The 16799-nt window shown below is 43.1% G+C and overlaps 1 protein-coding gene across 1 annotated transcript in view; it reads left to right on the top strand.

Annotated features, from left to right (window-relative positions):
- The first annotated feature begins 911 nt into the window (after window positions 1–911).
- STK26 (serine/threonine kinase 26) overlaps window positions 912–16799 on the top strand; it is a 54764-nt gene continuing 38876 nt past the window's right edge. The window contains exons 1-2 of the mRNA XM_062183913.1: window positions 912–1038; window positions 1139–1295. Coding sequence (XP_062039897.1) covers window positions 1254–1295 — 42 coding nt within the window. The 5' untranslated portion in view covers window positions 912–1038; window positions 1139–1253. The remainder of the gene's footprint in view (window positions 1039–1138; window positions 1296–16799) is intronic.

Here is a 16799-nt window from a genome sequence, read left to right as displayed (position 1 = left end):
GGTATTATTACCATTGTTACTGTTGTTGTTACGCGTATTAAGTACTCTTAAAAGAGCCCATATGCCTCCTGGAGTGCCACAGAAAATGGGGCAGAGGCAGGGAGCAGCCTGTGTGCTGAATTCAATCATACGTCCTGCTAATGATCCAATCTCATTTCCCTCGCCTCTATTATCCTCATTAATTTGTCTGCCAATATACCATCTGTTTTCCAATTTTCCTCTCCGTTCCACGTGCAGAACTTGGTGATGGTGGTGTTGGTGAAGGGGTGGAGGTGGGGGAGAGGGAGGTAGGGAAGCCCCAGTCTGGCAGTTATTCAACTGATATAGCCCAAGAGCTAAGGGTTAGCCTCAGGCTGAAGCCACCTGAGGCATGTCTGGTGACAGGGAACCTGGAAAGAATGCGAATGGCTACACCGAGTGTTGCGGCCCACGGCTGGGGAGACCCGAAGGCGGGGAAGCGCAGAGGTCTGCGGTCTCGGGGGCTCTGTGTGGCCCCACCTTCTGCCAGGTCCGGAAGCCAGGAAAGAGTTCCAACCCTCTGCAAGTTTCAACCCAGGACGTCTCCGACGCTGCCCGCGTCCCAGCCTCGTTTGCCTGCCTGCAACGTGGCCGCGACTGGGACGCCTTCCTACCCCCAGGGTCTCCTAAACGCTTCCATTCTCTCTCCAGCCCCAGCCGTGTTCCAGGTCTCCCTGTCCCCGGGTTCTCGCCGCCGCTTGCCCACAGAGTCTCCCCCTTCTCGGGCTCCAGCAGCCCCAGCCAAGCCCCTTTGCTGCCTGGAGCCTTAGCTCCCCCGACGCCGCCCAGCTGCCGGGCAGGGGCAGGGCCAACGGCGGGACCGCCCCCAACCGCCTCCCGGGCCAGGCGAGCAGGCGGGTTGCTGGGGCGCCTCCACCTCCTCTTCCTAAAGCGGCGAGGCGCAGACGAGCGGCATCACTCGAGCCCAGGTCCCAGCCACCGCCGCACGCAGCGGCCCGCATTTAGGAAGAGGAGCAGCAGCGGAGGCGGCGGCGACAGCAGCGGGCGGGCGCCAGAAAGGTAGACTGAGTCCCCGAGAGCCGCACTGCCAGCCGCCCACTTCCCAGTGGCGGGCTACGCGCCACTAGCCCAGTAACCCCACTTCTGTGTGTCCTTCCAGGCCCTGGTCGAAAAGCCTGGGAGGGCCGCCGAACTACCCCCGGAGGAGGAGCCAGTCGGAGCCCGAGGCGCCACCGCCGCCGCCGCCGCAGCCGTGCGGAGCAGCAGTCGTCTTCATGGCCCACTCACCGGTGGCTGTGCAAGTGCCCGGGATGCAGGTGAGGAAGCCCAGGCCTCCCCGCCGCCCACGTGACTGTCTTGGAGTCCCGGGAGTGTTTGGCGCTAGGCACCAGGGACGAGGGGCGGCCCCACGGCCCCCAGCTGATGGCAGGGCCGGACGCCCGGCCCAGGTGACCCCGATAGGGCTCGAGGTGTTTCCTGGCGTCTAGGCTAGGTGGTGCTCTGCGCTGGGCAGGCGAGGAGGGACGGGGCGCGCAACTAGGTGGCAGTTGCCCGGAGGAGGTTAGAAAAACAGGCCAGAGACACCTGCGCCTGCTAAGTTGTGGCACGATTGCGGATTGGGAGTGGGGGAAGTTAACCTGGGAGAGATGGAGGTGGCTCGGAATGTGTGGGGGCAAAATGCCAGTCGTCCCCACCTCCCCTCCCCCCCCCCCCCGCGCACACACATACACACACACATAAGTTGGGGCGGGGCAAGACACGGGGTGGCGGTGGCGGTGGCCTTGAATTGGGCTCTTCCTGTGTGTATGAAGCGAAGAGCAGGGTGACTTCTTTTTCCCTTTCGTTGCTGGTGCTGCTGCCTCAGAGCGAAGTTGAACTGCTCTCTCCCACCTGGCCCAGCCCCTAAGGGTGGCGTGAGAAAGGCAGGGTCCTATGAAGAGTAGCCAAGGTGATGAGTGCCCAGTCCCCTCCGCCTCCCTGCCCCACAAGATGACTGTTGCATGTGGAACAGCAGCTTTTTTGTCCTGGACTAACGCAGGAGACCCAACTTCTTACTGGGACTCTACCCAGCCTCGCCTCCCGCTCCCCCGCATTATATGTTTATGTATGAAAGAAAAGTTACGTGGAGAGACTGTTTGTGCAGTTATGTTTTTAAATCGGAGCCCTTCAGGCTGTCTGCTAATTCCAAATCAACTAACTTTTTAAGGCACTCGCACTTTTTTCCCCCTTTGCTAGCTAGCCTAAACAGCTCGTTTGTGAATAGGTCAGAGGCTAAAAATACTAAAGCCTCAGCCCCTGACGATCTTCTAAAAGTGTGAAACTACACTGTTTCAAGTTCAGAGCACTTGTGGCCAAGGGTAAAATGGCATGTGTTTCTAGTGGGAATCAAAGTGCTGTGCACTGGGGCCTCAATTTACTTCTCGATGCAGGAAATTCATCTTTATTATTTTTTTAAAGCACTTGATCTCATTTGATGCCTAGTCACAAAAGTGGTTTTTAAAATCCCTTCCCACGTGAGGGCCATTTGTGTGGGACAGATATCTGACCTAGGACTCCTGGTGTGTCCCAAGAAGCAGGCCTTTCAGCTACATTTAGGGCATGTCTGTATCGAGTCCCAGGAAGTCGGTGTGTATTTAATAAGGGGGAGGGTGTGTGGAGAGACGAATGTAAAATAAAAAAAAGTAGGGCTTTAACTTTTTTTTTTTTAAAGTTAATCTATACAAGTTTTGCGAAGTGCCTCAAACTTTTTTTCTTCCCAGGCCTTTTCCCCTCTCCCTCCCTCTCTCTCTTTCCCACATCCACCTCCCTCACTCACACCCCATTCATTCAGTTCTGTCTTTGCCTGTGTCAAGGGAATGAGTAGCTCCCAAGCTAACTACAGTTTTGTTCTGTCCAATATGGGAGAAAGTGTGAGATTTTCCCACCGCGCTCTCCCCGTTCTGTGGAGAGTCGAACGGTACGGATGTTAAAGTTTGCCTCCCGAGGTCTCCATGCTTCTCTCCATTGTGTGTGCACGCCTGCCTGCCTGCCTGCCTGCCTGCCTGCCTACGTGCGTGCGTGCGTACGTCAGCAGAGTGCCTCCCGTTCATCAAGTCTGTGATGGTGGGGGAACCGTGTACTGGGCAGAAAATGGTTTCTGGTCTTTACTTTTGGTCTTTGACCTCACTTTGCCTTTATTTGATGAACATGGATTCTGGTCTTTATTTGATTTGTCTTGACTTTATTTCATTTATATGGTTGAGGAACTGCTTGCTATTTAGTATTTCTTATTGCTCCCTGCTTTGTTTAATTATCTGAGCTCCCTATGTTTTGAATTTTTTAAAATCTTAAAGTAGGTTAGAATGTGAATTAATTATTTTTTACAAATTCTGCCTCTCAATTTATGCCCTCTGAAAGTTTCGATGACTTAGTTCAACCTCGTTTGAGTAGCTCAATCTTCTTAGTGTTAGCTGAGAGAAAGCTATATCATTCTCTCCATCTTAATGAACTTGCAGATCCTTAGCTTTTTAGTTCCATTAGCTTTCTAGTTATGGTTCTTAAGCACTTAGTGCAACACAATGCTTTTTGCCACAGCTGAAATTGCACAGTACCCTAAAAATCAATTTGCTAGCACAAATTGAGCCCATGCTACTTTCACTATACTTTGTGCAAAACTATTGTGGATGAGATGCACAAATATACCACGTGCTTATAAAATTCTCCTCGAGTTTGGTTTAAAAAGGAGGAGGGACTTTTAGACTGTTCAAGTAAGAAGAAAGTTTGAGTTAGCCATGTGTTCTTGAAATTAATGTATAGTATTTCCACAAGTCACAGTGAAGTGGTTGACTGGCCTATAACTTTTAACAGTTTATTTTAGAGAATTATGAAGATTGATGGAAAAATGATTTTTCCAGAAACAAAAACAAAATTACTTTATCCACAATGTTTTTCTCCCTCTGAGGAGAGACTAGGAGTAGAAGCTGAGCTACCTGTTCTATCACTTAAGACTTCCAGCATTCCTGACTTCCAAACAAAGAAATTTCTGTTGCCACTAGTTTAAAATAGAAAAGAAACTTGGAGTGAAGAAAGAAAACCCAGGATTTGATCCAGTTCAAACTCTTCCTCATGAATCGGTTATTCAACTTCACATTGTTGATTTTTCTCAATATTGTGGTAATAAACATTTTTGCCATATTACACCAAATGTGGAGGGTATGAATTTTTAGGCATTTACCTTGTGCTTCCTTCTTGAGTGCATAAGTAAAGGAATTTTCCGTAGTGGGTGGTGAACTCTCAAAAAATATTCAAAGTACAGCTTTAAAAAATAATAAACCTATAAACCTGTTTCTTTCCGTCCAAATATTTATTATTTAATGGTTTAGAACGTGTTTTTTCCTTTGAAGCTTTCTGTTATAAATTATATTTAAGATATTTCCCCCTTAGAAGTATTTATGAAGACAGATATTTTAAATTGATTGTTAGAGCTTGCATAAAATGTAGTTGGGAGAATAAAGTTAAATGTTGGATTAGAGTTGTAAATGTTATTATATATAATAGTTTTTTTTTAAAGTTCCTGCTAAGGATTTTCAAAACTAACCTTCATGTATCTTTAAATAAGTTAAGGTGGTACAGGTTTAAAATGGCTGTTGAGATTTGAAGTGGAAACAAAGTTTAAGGATTCGTGAAAACGTTATTGAACACTTTTTATCTAAGAGGTGTAAAATATTGCCTCGCACTGGTGACCCTGGATTCTGGGTTCTGGGAAGGATACAGGAGTACCCTACATGACTTCACTGTATCTTAAAATCTTAGGGGGTGGTTAAAACTAGTGCAAAAAATACAATGTAAAGCTTGTGAACTTCCTGTAAGGATAATCACAATTTGCAACTGGAAGTTTTGAAGGCTTCTCTTAGAAGGTGGGCTGGCCCCGTACAGGGAGGGGAAGGTGGAGATGGACAGACAGATTGGGGAAAAGCAGATGTGCCTGCACATGCACATGCAGTCTTTGAGAGCAGGATAAGATCACTTGGGCTGTCTTACAGAATTCCTCTAGAAAAGCAACAGAGATTATTGGAAAATTGGATGAGGTCCAGAATATGGTGGTCCTTGAATGCTAGGGGAGGATGTTGGCTTTTGAAATTCCCATTAAACATGTCTGAGTAAGGGATACTCAAAGTTATAGACATTAAAATCTCCAGATTGGAGGAATAGATGACGTGGAGGATTGAGAGAAGAAAGGCAGTTTGCTCTACAGAGGCTATTTCAGTGGGAAAATCAAGCTGTGCTGATACAATGGGCTTTGCATTGACAGCTTGCCTTCCATATGCCTAATACTGTGGTAGAAAATGACTTACCAAACTTAATAATTAGCTAGTTACAGAAGGAGGAGCCAAAGCTTTTTGTGGTGTTGAATAGGGAGTATGAGAGAGTTATACTACATCTGAAAGAAATCAGGATGTGATTATTAAGAGCCAGATCCAGTAGGAAATTAATTATTTCTGTTCTAGAATTCTGAATTTCGAGGTAATAGCTGATGACCAAGTAAACCTGTTCAGTGAGTAAAGATGTAGCACTGGAACATTAATCATTTATGAGACATTTACTGAGCATCTATTATATACCAAGTATTTTACTTAAAAATGAAGAATGGAGCCTCCAACACAGGAGATACTCCTACTTTCTGAGACAATATGTGGAGGTGAGGGCCCCTGATAAGGTTGTAATAATAGGAAGCATAGCTTTAAGATACAAGGGAGGATGAAAACATGTGTAGAGACCAAGCGAGTTAACTGTGGGGAATTCTTTATTTGCCTGCAAACAAGAAGGAGAAGGAATTCAGTTTAGTAACAATTTCCAGGATGTGGAGTTTTTACCTCCCTTTACATCTTTGGAAAGAACTAATTAAATTTGCAATTTGAGGTGAAGCATTGCCTTGCTTTGTTGAAACCAAAGCATTGTCTTTTTTTTTTTTTAAGATTTATTTATTTGAAAGTCACAGTAACACAGAGAGAAGAGAGGCAGAGAGGGGGGAGAGGTCTTCCATCTGCTGGTTCACTCCCCAATTGGCTGCAGTGGCCAGAGCTGCGCTGATCCGAAGCCAGGAGCCAGGAGCTTCTTCCGGGTCTCCCAAGCGGGTGCAGGGGCCCAAGCACTTGAGCCATCTTCTACTGCTTTCCCAGGCCACAGCAGAGAGCTGGATCGGAAGAGGAGCAGCTGGGACTCGAACCAGCGCCCATATGGGATGCCAGTGCTTCAGGCCAGAGCATTAACCTGCTGCACCACAGCTCCGGCCTCCAAAGCATTATCTTTGTTGTTGAGTGGTCAATGAAGAGGTGTTGAATATGCTACTGATAATGGCAGAGGACCAGCTGGAACAAAATTATCAATGCCAACTCTTACCTCAGAGACTTGAGGGTACTTGGAAGCTTTGAAGTTACGGGACTAGGGACTGATAGGGAGAGTAAATTGGAATTTGGGATGGTAGGACATGTGCCTTGAACAGTAATGAAAAATGGCATTTGCGTATATGGGTCCATCTTGTATCTCCCTTGCTTGAGTCATAAAAAAATGAGAGATATAATTTAGCTGGTACTTGAGAACCACTGAATATTTTGATGCTGTAGTTTTTATTCTGCCTTTCTTTTTATTCAGTGACCTTGAGCAAATTATCTACCAACTGGGGAATAATAAAAACTGCATTTACTTTGCCTCAATGAGAGGTTAATAGGATAAATTAACTATCATCTGTGCAATATACTTTGCTCTGCTTTCTAAACATTGTTATGATATATATGGGCAGTTCATCCTGAAAAACAGTGCTAGGCTAATCACATGAAAACAGGTCATTCTCTCATCTTTATCCTGCTTGATAATGCACATTTTAAAAAAATGATTTATTTATTTGAAAGTCATAGTTACAGCAATAGAGGGGGAGACAGAGACACAGAGAGAGATCTTCCATCCACTGGTTCACCCCCCATCCTCTGGTTCACTCCCCAAATGGCTGCAATGGCCCGGCCTAGGCCGAAACCAGGATCCAGGAGCTTCATCAGGTCTCCAACATGGGGGCAGGGGCCCAAGCACTTGGGCCATCTTCTACTGCTTTCCCAGGTGCATTAGCAGGGAGCTATATTGGAAGTGGAGCAGCTGGGACTCGAACTGGTACCCATAAGGGATGCTGGCACTGTAGACGACAGCTTAACCCACTAAGCCACAGAGCCAGCCCTGATAACCCATATTTTTCTATTGAAATCCAATCTGTATTCTTCCCCCACTCCCCTCCAATCAGATGCAAAGCCGTATGCTCAGTTTTCCATACGTTCTCTTGTCTGGCTCCTCTGGATAGATCAAAATTTAGTTCTTACTACTTCCACAAAGAGATCTCTTGCTCTGCCATGCCCACTACAATTCAGTAGTCACTGATTGGCCCAATCCTACCTCATTTTCAAGGTCTCCATCATGCCAACTGCATTAACCTTCTTAGAATATTTCATGCTATAGACATCTATCCCATTTCCAAGCACATATGTACCTACTGTCAGCAGCAAACCAAACTAGTCCTTAATTTATATACTGCTTTAGATTGTCTCTAATTATGTATGTTACATTTGTCTCCCAAACTGAGTTGTAAATTTCTTGGAAGCAGGGACCATGTATTTTACTTTTCTTTATACCCTTAGGTATGAATCATATTTAATAGTGCTGCCTAATAAGTATGCTACAGATTTGACATTTTCATTTTCTGAAGTCTGACCCTAAATATGTTGTATAATGTTTGGATTCTGTGGATCATGAAGGTTAATTTGTGTATGAACAACGTAGATTTTCTATACTTGTTAAAATAATTGTAATCTATTATACATAATGTGCCTAGCAAAATATACTTGTAACTAATCAGTTGTTCACACAGTGAAACTCGCATTCCCTTGCCTTCCAAGGCCTCTGAGATAAAAATAATGTGCTTCAATGCTTGCCTAGTAAGCAGAGCTGATTTCAGATAAATTCATGTCTTTGGGGAAACATTCTCCCCTCCATCTCCTCTCCTTTTATTCCTTCTTTCTAGTTGTAGTTTCTCTTGGCTCTTCAGTGTTCTGTCTTGGTCCTTAGGACACACCTACCTCCTGTCCCTTCCCTCTGGCTTACCCTTCCACCTAAAACAAACAAACAATTCTTTACTTTCATGTCCCAGAAGTCATAGTAGGAAAATCTGATAAGATGGTTTTGATTAATGGCTCAGTATGAGATCTCTCCTATGGATGTGCATATTGGACAGGGAATAATGCCATAATGAAATGGAAATCTAATAAGAGAATTTCTGATGTCTTGATAATAGTTTTTGATTGAGTTGTGTCTTCTGAGAGAGTGGTGATCTTACTGTTTTCATCTGCTGCCAGAAAAGGGAGTGAGAACAAAAATTAGTAGTATGATTAGGTGTGATACATTTCTTGTAACTCAGACTCAAAGAATTTCTACCATAGGTACATATAAAGTAATATCTCTACCCAGATTGTCTGGCTTCTGACTTTGGCCTGGCCTATCCCTGGGCTGTTGTGGGCGCTTGGGGAGCAAATCAGCAGATGTAAGATCTCTCTGTCTGCCTGCCTCTGTCTCTGTCTCTGTCTCTGTCTCTCTCTGCCTTCAAAATAAATAAATAAATTTCTCTGGAAGTAACTTGCCTGAAAAAGAACAAAAATCAATGAAATACCTACAACTAAATTTTTTTAAAAGTTTTTTATTTGGGGGGGGGGCAGAGAGAAACACCCCCATCCACTGATTCACTGCCCAATGCCCACTAGTCTGAAGCTGAGGGCCAGAAACTTAATCCAGGTCTTCCATGTCGGGGGCAGGGGCCCAATTATTTGAGCTATCACCACTGCCTCTCAGGGTCCCTTATTTGCAGGAAACTGGCATGAGAAGTCAGAGCTGGGTATAGATTCTAGGCACTCTGATGTGGGACATTGGCATCTTAACTGGTAGGCTAAATGCCCTCCTTGCACATCTAAACTTTTCACTTCATCTACATTTCTTACTTCGTCATTTGTCATTGTAGACTGAGATGTTGTTTTGTTGTTGTTTGTTTCATAAAAAGATTTATTTATTTATTTATTTATTTGAAAGGGAGAGAAAGAGAGAGATCAATCTTCCATCCTGTATTTTACAACTCAAATGGCTGTGCCAGGTAGGTCAGGGCCAGGAGCCAGGAACCCAATCCAGGTCTCTCATATGTGTGGCAGGGGCTCAGGAGCATTAGCAGGAAGCTGAATTAGAAGTGGATCAGTTGGGACTCAAACCAGCACTATGATATAGGATGCCAGTGTTGCAAGTGGCAGCCCAACCTGCTGGCCACAGACTAAGGTATTATATGGTAGAGACCACGTCTTTGAATTAATGTTTGTAGGAATCAAGTATTCAAGATATTAACCAATTCCTCTCAACAGTTCTATGAAATAGGAAGAGCGATTCTTTAGGGGATTTCAAATTTGTATTTAAAAATCAAACTATGAGGAGTGGGCATTTGGTGCAGTAGTTGAGACACTGCTTCTGTACTTCTTGACCTGTGACAACTAATAGAGCACCTAAAAGATAATCTATAGAAGTGAGATTGACACTTTGAGATGTGATGACTTTGAACAGCCCTTGTCTCAACTGTTGAGGAACAGATTTTTTCCATAATATTTGTTGAACTCTTAACATAGTTAATCGTATGTGTATAAAGTTACTTGAAAATATATCTTGGTAAAAAAATAAGAATGGGAATAGGAGAGAGGGCGGATACGGTGGGAAGAATCACCATGTTGCTGAAGTTGTAATTATGAAATGTATGAAGTTTATATTCCTTAAATAAAAGGTTTCTGGGTGGAAAAATAAAACAAAAACAGATAATATAGAAAAAAGAAGACACTGCTTCCTGTATTGGAGTGCTTAGGTTTGAGTCCTGGGTCTCCTTCCACTTCCAGCTTCCTGCTGATATGCACACTGGGAGCTAGCATGTGATGGTTAAATACATGGATCCCTGCCACCCAATAGAATAGACTCAAATAGAATTCCTGGCTCTTGGCTTCAGGCTGCTGCATCCCATTGTGGTGGGCATTTGGGGAGTGAACCAACAGATGGGAGAGCTCTCACTGTTTCTCTCTCATCCTCCAATCTCTCTGTCTCCCCGTCTCCCCTGCCCCTTCCTTGTTTCCTCTTCCCATCCCTCCCTATGTCTCTCCTTTTCTAATAAATATTTAAAAGCAAAGGAAACTGAGTCTGCCACTGTAGTGTAGCAGATAAAGCTGCTGCTTTGACCCTGGCATCCCATATGGGCGCCAGTTCATGTCCCGGCTGTTCTACTTTCGATGCAGCTCTCTGCTATGGCCTGGGAAAGCAGAAGATGGCCCAACTCCTTGGGCCCCTTGCACCCACATGGGAGACCTGGATGAAGCTCCTGGCTCAGTACTAGCCATTGTGGCCATCTGCAAAATAAACCAGAGGATGGAAGGTCTCTCTCTCCCTCTGTCTCTTTCTCTCTGTCTCCCTCTGCAACTCTGATATTCAAAATGAAAAAATAAATAAAACTAGGAGCACATTGCTGGCCTACTCCCCCCGTGAACCTTGGTTTTCTGTCCCCAAAACTCCATGACTCAGGAAATCACTTGATGTGCATGCTCAGAGAAGCAGGAAAACCTATGTATGGAGTAGAGGTCCTGTCCTGTATTCCTCCCTGCCTCCCCCCTCCCCCACTTCTCACTGGCATATACCTCCCTGGGGCCAGAGCTAAAGGATGCTGTTGAGAACCCCTCCCACACACACACTGCATTTCTGAACTTGTTTTGGCAGTGCCCTTTCAGCAGCTTGCTGGGCTGCCTTTTCCTTCATTTATCATAAGATCATGGATTAGAGAGATTCATGTCCCCAAATATCAGATTAGCCATTCATATGGCATAGCTTCGGATCATCTGGTGAAATGAGAACAAAGTTGTGGTTCATATTTCTTGGCTTCCAGAGTAAACACAATTGTAGACAGTTTAGATGAAAGAGCTGAAAGTAATTCTCTTTTTAAAATCGTCTACTTTCCCCCTTGTTAGTCAAGTAGCTTTAAAAATGTGCTGTTGAGGAAATCCAAGGCATTGTGTTTTTGTATTTTTTTCATGAAAAATACTTTGGATCCTTTCTTTGTGATCCTTGTAATACTGTGTGGTGTTACTGATTTTCTTTTTTATTCCCCTCTCCCGCTTTTCACCTGTTAGAGTAGCAAAAAGAAATCTGTAAAACCTGTTCATTTAAAATACAAAGGAATGAAACAAGTTGAGTTCATCTCAACCATCATTGGATTTCTTTTCAATTTGTTTATTATGTCACAGTAGGGTATCTAGCCAAACACTAACAGTTACTTTCAATTATAAAAGCAGCCCTCCAGTATCAAAGTAGTGAAGTTTTGCTGGATTTGAAATCCATAGCACACTAGATGTGTTAGGAAATTTCTAAGCATCCGAGTGAATTACTCTACCAGGTTTCAATAGTGCCTGGTAACACAATCCTGCGAGTGAATTTTTGGCAGGTGGAGGAAATACTTCAAGGACATCTAGAAGCATCCAGACTTCTTTAAAAATGCATTTTTAGAAGCTCTGTTAGTGCCTTTTTCACACTCCCCACCCCACCCAGCTTTCCATTAAACTGTTTGCTTTGGGACATTACCACTCACAACCTGTTATATTAAGCTAGGTTTAACTGCTTGACACAGTATAGTATAAAAAACCGAGCAGTTTCGATGGGAAAAGGCTGGGCAACATAGATAGGTAGGTAGGGTATAAGTTGTTATTAATGTAACAAAATTTGGGCGAAGCTGGTTCAGTAGGAACCATAAAGTCAGAAGCTTTTCAAGCCTCCACTTCATCATTATTGCTGCCCACTAGACCTGGGAAAGTTTCTAGACTCCCTGTTCTCAATTTCCTGCTGCCCGCCTTCACTTTAAGCAGAAGCACAATAGAAACCAATCAGCAAAGCATGCACACATGCTACTCAGTATGGTGATAGACAATAGAACTTTGACCTCTTGTGGGTAAAGAGACTATAGTCAGAAAAAAAAAAAAGAGAGAGAGAGACTATAGTCAGTGTGTCTAGCAGCCTCGGGGAAAGAAGCATATTTCAAATGTATGCTTTTTAAGTGTTACTCACCCCGTGGGAAAAATGGTTAGCAAACTCATTAATTAGAGTCCTGTTTGCTTCTCTGGTTTTTGTTCAGATGCTTTGTTTGAACTGAGTTCTGAGGCTTCCTCTGTGCTTATCAGTAAATGGTAATATATTGGACTTGCCCAGGTTGGACATTGGTGACCTGGGTTTAATGTTTTTACACATTTGGTCTTCATGAGACAATTTCTGATTTAAGCTAGAAAATTATTAACAGCAAAGTTTGGAAGCCCTGTTTTGCATTGGACAAAGGGCTTTTGATGTCTGTCTTTAAGATACAAAAAGTTTACAGAGTCGGTGACCTCAAGAAGTTTATACTCTCCCTGGAGTGACTTCACATTTAGAAGTCTCACAATGCAGACCAATAGGATGAATCACAAACGACATGGAATCTGATCTAGAAGCATCCCAAGGAAGACTGGAATAGGAAGTGAAGCTATCATTTGTGGAATACCTTTATACCGGACACTGCCTGGCTTCTGGGCAGGCTGGCCTTCAACATGCCCTTTAAAAAAGAATGGGAGATAATCAGAAGAAAAGGCATAAAATGACACCCATCATGTTCCTTCTATAACTGAGGTTCAAGGTAGGCGTCTATTGGCATGAACCCATGTTAGGGTCTGATTGTAAAAGACCTTGAATGCCAGACTGAGACATTTATTCTTTACTCAGTCCGTAATAAGGAGTTTCTCAGCAAGAGAGCAAGAGGAGGGAAGCAGTGTTGGTTGGTTGGTTGTTTGGGAAGCTTTCATGAGGCCTGCAACCCAGCAGGTTGGGTTGGAGATAGGGGAAGGCTGGAGACTTTAGGTGATAAGAGTTTGATCTAGGGCAGTGATGGTCAAACTGGAACACACACGAAAACCCCCTGGAGGGCGTGTTAAAGCACAGTGTCCTGGCTGTGTTCCCAGAGTTTCTGATTTAGTGAGTTTGCAGTGAAGTCCATGTATTTTCACTGCCAACAAGATTGCAGCTGAGCTGGGGACCACACTGAGCACCACTCAAGGAAGATCTTAGCAGATCACGGTGACTAATTGAATGTGGGAAAAGGAGAAACATGATAAGGAACAAGAGAGTCCAAAATGTTGCTGAGTTTGGAAGAAAATGTGTTCATTTTTAGAGATGTTGCAGTGCTGGTCACATATCCAAGTGGAAACAATTAGCAACAGGTTTATTGAGGAGAAAAGCTGGAGATTGGAGAGTCCTGTGTGGAAATAGATAGTATGTGAAATTGTGCGAGGTGAACATAATCAGATTTGCAATGATCCTTCCAAGAAGAGAACTCATCGTTGGGTTCAATTCTACAGCTGGCAAAATCTCACTGTTGTCCATGGTTTCTGTTCTCCTTGATCCAGGTAGGTTTCCAACTCTTAACAGCAAATGCCCATTCTCATGGCCTATGACTGCTGTAAGTAAGGTACTTCCGTTTTTATTCATTTTATATCTCTATGTTTTGACACTGTTCTGTCTGAATAAGCATCTTAGATGACAGGTTCTTAGAAGCTTTCTGTGGATTTGTGTTATCACCACATTCAGTGTGGTTAGGTGTTTATCATAGTAAACAGTGTAGTAATTGCTCTTCAAATGTAAACGCTAAACATAAAATCTGTTTATGCATACAGTTGTGGAAATGAAACTTAGCTAAAGGCAAATAAAATGTCAGTGTCTTAAATACCAGTAAGTAGTAATATCTCCCCCAGTAGCAGAGATTTTAAGACCTTTGGTAATATTGATAATATCCCACCAATTTTTATTGCTCAAAATTCCTTTCCTTTCCCTTATCACCTCCCCCCAAACAAACAAATAAACTAGACCTAATAGCTCTGAGCTGCTAGTGTATAAAATACTCCCATTAATAATTATGACATTCTGAAGCCAATTTGGATTACATTTTTGAATTCCTGGAAGGGAAAGGAAGTTAGTTCTGAATCTTTAAGGAAATATCAAACAATTTCCCAAATGACTTCTCTGCTATCTAAAATATTCTCTAGAGGTGGCTCTTAACTCCAGTTAAGAAGTCCATATCCCATTCTGGAGTGCCAGAATTCAAAAGCCAGGTCAGGTTCCTGACTCCAGCTTCCTGCTAATGCAGACCCTTGGAGGCAGCAGTGAGGGCCCCAGTAACCGGGTTCCTGCCATCCATGTGAAAGACCCATTTCCTGGATCCTAGCTTTGGCCCTAGTCCAGCCCAAGCAGTTGTATGCATTTGGGGATAGAACCAGCAGATGAGAGCTCTCCCTATCCGTAACGCTCTCTTGTGTCTCTGTGCCTCTCGAGCGAGATTAATATATGACCTTTTACCAACAGGTACCATATAGGAAAGCTCAAACTTTAGTTCAAACAAAGGATTAGAACTGCAAATAAAAGAAATAGGGCCTATTTGATGAGTTTGCCAACACTAGACAATTTGTGCAAGCTTACCCACTTCATTCACCAGTCTTGCACTTAAATCACTTTTCATGACATATCTAAAATGAATACCCAAGCAACAAAAATGAATCTATCCTTCTGAATCAAATGCTTGCCACCAAGAAGATATTTAGCAGCATGTGTCGGAAAGTCCTCTTAAAAACATTTCAAGTGGCCGGCGCCATGGCTTAACAGGCTAATGCCGGCGCCGTGGCTTAACAGGCTAATCCTCCGCCTTGCGGTGCCGGGACACCGGGTTCTAGTCCCGGTTAGGGTGCCGGATTCTATCCCAGTTGCCCCTCTTCCAGGCCAGCTCTCTGCTATGGCCCGGGAAGGCAGTGGAGGATGGCCCAAGTCCTTGGGCCCTGCACCCACATGGGAGACCAGGAGAGGCACCTGGCTCCTGGCTTCGGATCAGCGCGATGAGCCGGCCGCGGCGGCCATTGGAGGGTGAACCAACAGCAAAAAGGAAGACCTTTCTCTCTGTCTCTCTCTCTCACTATCCACTCTGCCTGTCCAAAAAAAAAAAAAAATTCAAGTTATGTTTATCATTAGAATAAATTCATAGAATCATTACACGACTTGTTTCCCCTTTGGGGAATAAAATTGGTTTGGATATAAAAATTCCAGTTTATTTCCATTATATCTTACACTTCTGTCTCTTTTCCAAGGTGCTTAGTCTTTTGACCCATTTCTCACTGTGGATAGTTAAGGTTTTCTTGTTCAAAATGATAGATAAATGATAGCAAGATGAGTGGATCTTGTATATATGTGCATGCAATTTATATTACACATGAAGCATATTCTGTGTTTTATTTTGTATTTTAAAAGGCTCAATATTTGCCCATAGAGTTTTTAACCAGCTGCACTAATTATAGATATAACTACTTTTAAGAAGTAGAAAAATGCATTGTCAAAAGAAAGAAACAGAAAAATACCATCTGACAATATCATCTAAGGAGGCTTGTATATAAATCAGTAAAATTTACTTAAAATTATGTATTCATTAAACACTGTGGTATCAATGGCCTTGATAAAGTTTTTATTATATGAGAAATGTATAGAAAATAATGAATTGTTTACTTCAATTAACATATTTACCCTAAGGTAAAAACATCTGTGTATATGTCCTTATATCCAAATGTAAAAGGATTATCAGGAGTTGACACATGTTGCACTGTTATTGTGACACATCTCACACTCTGTCACAGCTACTTCTTTCTGCCTTTGATACTAAAACTCTTAGCATGCTTGAAGAAATTGAACTCACAGCGGTCTATTCCATACAGCCTACAGATCATGGGAAATTACTTTTAATGAAATTCAATACTAGTGTTAAGCAGTTTTGGTGAATTGCAATTGAATTGAACATTACACAGGATTACATTTATCAAGATTTCCGATTCTGCTTAATTTCTCTCATAGAACAGTCTTATAGAGAATCATTACATGAAAGCAAGTGCTTTTGATAAATACAAATCTGTTTACCTATTAGTAGAATCAAAGAAACTGGGTGGTATACAAATGACTTCTAGGTGACAGTAGCTTACCATCATTGTGTAAGCTCTTATTTTGAAGCAAAAATTGCTATAGGTACTTCACACTACAGATTCTAAGGTGATAGGGAAGGGAGAAAAGTGGGCTTCGGATTCAGTTTCAGTGACAAACAAGAATCTTGTACCAAGAGAGCTGCTTTTTGTTGTTGTTGTTAACTCTTTATCTCTTCATGAAAAATGGTGACTGTCTGCAAAAGATCTTTTTTACTCTGTTACAGGCTTCTCAAAGAGCACATAAAATGAAAACGTGGGAACCCACTGGTTAAATAATGAATCAATTTTGAGGTTTTAGCACAGGTGACACCTCCATGGTCGTCTTTTAGGACTGTGCTTTCTGATAATAACAAGTGGGGGGAAAAAAAGAAAAACTCTTCCTGCTGTTGCTAGGGATCTTCTATCTGCTGAGGTTCAAGCATCAGTTTTTTGGAGGCTGCGGTCTAAACCCTGCTTAGGGAAGGTAGAATTTCATAATGCCAGAGGATTACTGCTGCCTCACGAGCAAACAGAAAATGTAGGTGAAGGAAGCGGTGTTGGACTGTGGAAGAACAGAAAGACAGTATTTCCAAGGAAAGAAAAAAAAGTAGTCTTTTGCTTTACAGATTGAGAATTCTCTCCATATTTTTTTTAGAATGGGAAATTTCTCTACTTTCTGCAGAGAAGAGAAAAAGCTAACAGAAAGCGAAATTGGGGAGGTAATAGTAATTCATT

The sequence above is a fragment of the Lepus europaeus genome, chromosome X (genome assembly GCF_033115175.1).
Source record: "Lepus europaeus isolate LE1 chromosome X, mLepTim1.pri, whole genome shotgun sequence".
In the NCBI taxonomy this organism is placed as follows: Eukaryota; Metazoa; Chordata; class Mammalia; order Lagomorpha; family Leporidae; genus Lepus; species Lepus europaeus.
The sequence above is the reverse complement of the archived record's forward strand: the minus strand, read 5'-3'. Positions and strand labels throughout refer to the sequence as shown.